Source organism: Anarrhichthys ocellatus, unplaced genomic scaffold (genome assembly GCF_004355925.1).
Source record: "Anarrhichthys ocellatus isolate YVR2014 unplaced genomic scaffold, GSC_Weel_1.0 scaffold27, whole genome shotgun sequence".
Taxonomy (NCBI): domain Eukaryota; kingdom Metazoa; phylum Chordata; class Actinopteri; order Perciformes; family Anarhichadidae; genus Anarrhichthys; species Anarrhichthys ocellatus.
In genome coordinates this window covers 1,343,475-1,350,241 of record NW_022280057.1, presented here as the reverse complement: position 1 = coordinate 1,350,241, position 6,767 = coordinate 1,343,475, and the positions used below count along the sequence as shown (strand labels likewise).

The window sequence follows — 6,767 nt, the reverse complement described above, 5'->3', positions numbered from 1 at the left end:
GTGTGTGTGTGTGTGTGTGTGTGTGTGTGTGTGTGTGTGTGTGTGTGCTATGCAGGAAAAGTGACAAAGGGTAGCTGAGGCATTCGAATCATGCTCAGAGCCGGCAGATCAATACCACATTGTCCTTGGAGGCAAACATTGGGCCTGCTCATTTGTGAACTTGCTCAAGCACATCATTAATCCAGGTGCACTTTGTTTTTTTCCACCTCTTCATCCTCTCTCCACATACACAAATACATGACCCCCCCCCCACCCTGCCCCTCACCTACATGTGTCAACAGAAACTGTCACTCGTGGCAGCACTCTGTGCCAGTTCTAGAACTCTGGGATTTGGTAGAAGAAAGGTTGTGGGAATGAACATCTGCATAACAATGTCAGCGTCTGGTTCGTCTGCTCACAATGTCAGCCATTCCATACATAGCCTGAGAGGAGATTTGTGAATTATTAAAGGGGTCTTCTCTTGAATGCTTGAGGAAGTTTCCAACTGTGGACTAAATTACTGCTCACCTTGTTATTAACTTGACTCTACATGTGCTGGAGTTGATATAGACATTGGTAGAGAGCTGGGGGAGAAAATCCACATTCCTAAAATGGAACAGGAAGAACAAGGCGTGATGATGCCTTTACATGAGAAGCCTTGTTCATATAATATAATCTGACTCCACATGAACTGTTTAATTGTCTGTTGTGAATAATAAATCCTAAGAAGTGGAATGTGTCTGATATCATCCTCTTGAGTCTTACAGCAGTACTACTTAACCCAGCGCTAACAAACAAAAGGACAAAAAGTGAAGAGGAGGGGGTAGAGAAGTGCAAATAAAAAGAAGAGTAAAGAGGCGGAAGGTTCAGATGACAGGATTATTTACCGAGAATAACTGGACAGAGATGGATATCGTGCTCTGGCTCCTCAAATCCTTCTGGAATGAACCAACCCACCAGAGCTTTTGGCCTGTAAGGCTTGACCAAACCCACAATATACACTCAAATCTTGTTCTCCTTCTATAGGCCTCTTTATCCTTATAGTCACACAGACGGAGGAAGAAAGGATATTCCATCTCCGCTCGGATGTCATCCAGGCGATGGGAGAGTTCGATAGAGTCCTCCTCCTTATTCTCATTGAACACCTTCAGCTGGATGTCTAGCTCCTCCGTCTCTTTTAGCTCCTAGAATGAGTTAAGACATACAGTACAGAGCTGAAAATATGAAGTTACACAAAAGGTCATCTTGCAATGCAGATTATGATAAGCAGCAGTAGCACCTGCAAGGAATAACTTAGACACAGCTTTTAAGAATGTATCACTCTCGTGTTGGTGTTGTGGAACGCTGTTGAAACTCGCATGTGTAACTGTTAAACAGGCCTCTTGTAAAAGAACTGGAATACTAGAATATCAGTTTTCCGGTTCCAGCTGTAGGCCTGTGAACCGAGACACCCTGAACCCTCTCACTAGGTATTCCACACAGTACCCATTGCTGCACACCTGTTCCAGCCACGAGGGGCTACGGCCGTGCTCTTTACCACCTCTCTATGAATCACCGGCAGTGGAGTTTACAGACGGAGACAGGGCCAAATGTAACCCAATTTCTGCAGGTATCAATCAACCTGCACTGTTTTTTTGTTTTTTTTCCGGGTGCACCATCTGTCTTGTGCAACAGAGGATCAGAGGGAGGTGCACAATGCCACGAAATAGGGGGGAAGGAGAAGGGGAGGGCCAAATACACGTGTCAAGGACTATAAGAACAAAACAAATTGTGCCCTTTTTTTCATCGCAGTTCACTTTCTCTTTGCCAACAGCTACACCGACTCCTGAGCATAACTCATAATTACATGGACGAGCGTCAGCTTGAATGTGGGCATTAAAAGCGGTGAACGTGGCATTCATAAATGACTGTACACTGAGACTCTTTCATATCGTGGGGCAGGACTGAAAGATAATTAAAGTAATGAGAGTAATAATCAACGGGAGCAGCTGGGATGACTTATTAACAACTGGCTCGGTGAAACGTTCACCCCGCTCGCTACAAATGAGAGCTTGAGTGATGAGTTGGAGCTCGTTTGCCTTCGCCTCATGTGAAGATGTGTAGGCCTGCTGATAATGATGCCAGGACGACCTGTGTGATGAGGTGCTGGCACTGCGTCACACTTGACAGAAGCCTCTACTACTAATTATACCACTACTACTACCAAATGCATTAATAATAATTAAGGCTATTCTTATATATGTCACTTGTGTCATGTCACACCTGGATTATTTAGTTTGAAGCCTGATTGTTTTTTGAAACACAATACATAAATATCACATGCATATTAAAGTCCTTGCATGAGCCATCTGTTAATTACGGTCGAAGAAATTGTGTTACTTCCAAGGTTGGGCACTTAAGCAGCATACATGCAAGCTGTAATGTGTTATGCTGTAAGGCTTTGATTCTGCTTGGTGGACTCAGAATGTATTCAAAGAGCCAGAGGTAAGACAAGGTGCATGGTTCTAACAGAATAACCACAGCAATACTGTGTTGTGCTAATGACCAGGATTTTGACAGAACTGGCTGAATTCACTGGTTGAATTCACTGATTGACACTGGGGGAAAAAAAGTTATATTTGGGCCACAATCTCTTTCACGAAGTCGGGACCAGAACTTGATTTTTCAGGCGAGTGAATAATCGAACCAAACGTGCTGTGAGATAGCTTGATAACTCACAGGAAGGATCTTCTTGAGGCCGCATCTTAAAAACTCATTGCGTAGATGGATCCGGAAGTCCAGGTCATCGGGGGAGGTGACCAGGGCATTGATCAGCTGCATGCAAGCAACCTGTGGAGTACACAGACACAGAAAGAAAAGAAAGAAATAACAAATGAGAAATGAGACTCAAAAAGAGATTTTTCTTGCAAAACATATCAATATAAGATCTCTTTTGAAAACTAAAGAAAGGGGATTGCACCGAAGAGGGGAGAAAAGGAGAGAGAGCGAAAGCACACGCCGGGTGTGTCTCCATGTGCATTATTAATGGATTTATTGGTAAGGAAAAAGCCTCGGTGTGTGTGTGTGTGTGTGTGTGTGTGTGTGTGTGTGTGTGTGTGTGCGCGCGTGCATTGGATGGAGGAGGGAGTTAAGAGGAAATCACTGGTGAATTATAATGAGCAGTAAGGTGTTTCAGGGGAGCTAGCCATGGATAAGACAGTTTTCCATGGACAGACAATCGATAGCAGGCTGAAGGATTCCCATGGACGCCATGTGAAAAATCCTCTCCTGAAACCTTGACCCTGTACTGTTGGCTCGTATCTGTTATTAATAAGATCCATAACAATGCTGGTTCTGTGTGGTTTCCTGGATCAGTTTGATAGTTTTCTGGGTCAACATTTTTTAAACCTCTCAACCTACAAATGCAGATCCTCTTATGTCATGTCATCTGCATATAAGCTATTAAATACTTGCTTTTCACTCATTGTCTTGCTTTGCCCCTTAAACACTTTAAAACAGTTATTATTTTTACTGTAATATATCATTAGCGCATCAATCATATGTATCAGTTATTTGAGTTTTTGTTTGCTGAAAGGCAGAACAAAAGCTACCTGAAATGCTTGTTGTTATGCAATAATGATTTACGGTATGATACTGCATATTCCTTTGGGAAAGCACATACTTGTGGCAGTAAAGGATGCACCACCACCACTGACTATGCTGCACCAGTGCCTGGCAGCAGAGCACTTCTGCATGTTCCACGAAAGCGTGAGAGCCTCTCTGCAAGAACCCGACATTTTACCGTATCCACCAGAGGCCAGATCCAAGAAACTCCACCAAATCTTCACAGAATCCATGCAAGTGAAGAAAGCCATGGAGCTCATGAAAAATTCTTTCTCTTCAGAGGTTGATGCTCACATCAAACATGCCTCAGTCATGGACTGGGAAGCGGTTGTGTTGTGGGTGGGGGCATTATCTGCGTTAGGTTTAGAGAGCTGCAGTGGTGCCATAGGGGGGGGGCTCCAAACATCGTCATTAAAAGTGGCACTGCTGGGACGGTTTTTAAGTTGAAATGCTGAGTTTCTCTCGTGCTCAGCGACAAGTATAACCGGAACTATGGGAAAACACATTTTAATCACATTAGCTAAGTCTACTTATACAGCCCATCACAGGTTTTGGATAAAAAGTCTATTAATTTCCTTGAACCCCCTGCATCAGCAAAGCATTTTAATTTACTTCACAATTAGCAGAGCTTCATGTCATTAACCGCAAAATTTAAAGGAAAGACAACAACCTCCTAATAAAAGAATATCTACTTTCACTTCCACCACCCGCCTCATCAGTTTCCTTCATGACTTTTCCTTCATGACTTCACAATCCCTGCCGTTAAAAAAGTAATTTCTGAAGTAATTCCCTGCTTTTGGTTTCACAAAAGCATGTTTTAAGCGGCGTTTTTTTTTTTTTAAATCGCTGTTGTATAGTCTTTCCTGCTGCTGCAGAAAACTAGTGAAGACAAAGAGCGGTATGGTGCTTTAGTTGCCCTTTCACATCGAGTCCTCTGAGACCCAACCTGACAGCAGCATGGGAAAAAAAGCAAGGGAGTATTTGTAAGATGTGAGAAAACATGAGCAAGATAGTGAGAGGAGGAGAAAATGTGGGACAGAGACAAGGAAGACAAAAAGCTGAGAGGAATTCAACATATCTGCTTTTTTAATATATTTTTTCTTAAAATTCAGTAGAGGTTCACAAAGAAGCAGGTGTTTTTGATTAAAGCAGTGGGGATGGGGCTCCTGGTGCATTTCAATAGCCCAATGATCACATCCCATCATGTGCAAGAGGTGTAGAGGGGTTGACAAGTGCACCCAAAGACAGTAAGAGAAGCAGAGAAAGAAAAACGCATGTATGAGGACGGCTGAGGCAAAACTGTCACTTGCAGTCCCGCCCAGCATCAAACGGCGTCTTATTCAGGACAAAACAGAATTTGTGTCGATGAAAATGGACTGAGCCGACTGTCCACTGTTCACAGCTCCTGCTCTTGCTAATACGTTGCTTGCTTCTCTTTAGGTTCGGGTAGTATGAATCAGTGTGTATGACTATTAGAGGCATCCTGAAATGGATACTGTAGTACAGAACACAGTATTTAAAGTGCTATAGAGAAACAGTGGTAACTGTAATGGCTACTGAACTACAAGGGTTACTTTTATCCTTTAAAAGAAATAACGTAGTAAAAAAGCAGCTATGAATGCATGATGAATAGTTGTGTTCACTTCTTTTTCCTAACCTGGAGCTGCTGGGCTTCGTGGTTCTCCAGTCCTTCCACAATTGGAGCAAATCTCTCTTTATTGTTCCTCTCCGCAGCTATTGTCATGGCGGCTAGAATCTTATCCAGGCTGGAAGAAAAAAGGGAACAGGGAGAAGGCACGACACAAAAGTCAACAAACACTTTATCACCTCACTGACAGAACATTTACTCACAATTTTCATCTCAAACGCCAGGTGTCTTATCTTCCCTTGTGTGTTGGTATGGACATTTGCTCGGCCAGTCTTTGGTCACCCTGACAAATGCTACCGCTTTCCTTCTCTTTGATTGCAACCCAGTCTATTATTGCCGCAGTATCCAATTTTGACCTCATCATGCTTGTTGCTAAGGTGATGCTGGACAAAGACGGGGTTTTACTGCAAATGTTCAGTCTTCAAAGCAATTGCGGTAGAGTGTGCTTAGCTGGGTGAAAAGGGGTGCAAATTATAGCAGGGACCAGACTAATGTGCAAATACAGCTATTGAGAAGGTAAGCAAATTGAGCACTTGCAAGGGCTCAAGGCAGCTCATCTAAATAGCACGTTGGACCATTTCAGCCTCTAAATGTGAATGAAAGAGAAATTCTGTGCTGCATGTACAAACACACACACACAGGCCGCAATTTCAGTAAATTGATGTCGTATGAGCACTTGTGTAAACACTGATTTACAATATGCTGACATAATAATTGGCTACTCTCTCTGTCACTGCAAGGCCACATTTGCTGTTTCGCCTTCATCAATTGCAAAAATGAAGAGCTTAATCCGCTGCCATCACCCTTCTTACTCCCGTTGGTACGAAAAGAGCTCTTATGCTGATGTAGAAGTTCGTTGATCCAATAAATGAATTAAGAAAGAAATAAACGGTCGCTCTAGCTGTCAGCTGTTGGGATGAACCAATGTATGCACGCGCAAAAGTGTGCTCACACAAGCCACCGAGGCTCGCCGTTGCCATTTGTATTACCTTGTATCAACCCCACAAAAAAAATAACACTATCAGGATGACAAAATACGAGAGGACTGTATGTGTGGAGTTGGCTTGACAAAGAGATGAATGGAACGGCCATGCTCTGTGATAGAGGTTACAAAGTCACAGACAAGCATGGGGAGCTGCATACCGAGTAGCGTTAAAGCCAGTTCAGACGACGCTTCAAAACAGGCGAGATAGATCTGCTTAACTTGTCTCGTTCCCTTTTGATGCTGTCAGCTGAAGAGGGTGTTGAACATGAGCCAGCGTCACAACATTGGTTGGCAGAGAAGTTTCTGAGCGAGAAAGTGACGCCTCAGCTCCTTTGGCTGTCATTTCTACAGGATGGGTACATTTTAATGCAGGGCTGTGATCATGGCAACCATTTGGATGTTTACTTCAAACTATTCTTGAATACTTTGAGAACGGTGGGAGAGGGACAGGGTGAGAGGTACTTGTACTATCTATGCACCACGTATCTACTTAAATATATGTGTGTGTGTGTGTGTGTGTGTGTGTGTGTGTGTGTGTGTGTGTGTGTGTGT

At 43.3% G+C, this 6,767-nt stretch overlaps 1 protein-coding gene across 1 annotated transcript in view; it reads right to left on the bottom strand.

The window, feature by feature from the left end:
• diaph2 (diaphanous-related formin 2) overlaps nt 1–6,767 on the bottom strand; it is a 375,865-nt gene that overhangs the window by 241,794 nt on the left and 127,304 nt on the right. The window contains exons 10-12 of the mRNA XM_031862465.1: nt 5,240–5,348; nt 2,698–2,808; nt 1,051–1,163 (exon numbers count right to left, since the gene is read on the bottom strand). Coding sequence (XP_031718325.1) covers nt 1,051–1,163; nt 2,698–2,808; nt 5,240–5,348 — 333 coding nt within the window. The remainder of the gene's footprint in view (nt 1–1,050; nt 1,164–2,697; nt 2,809–5,239; nt 5,349–6,767) is intronic.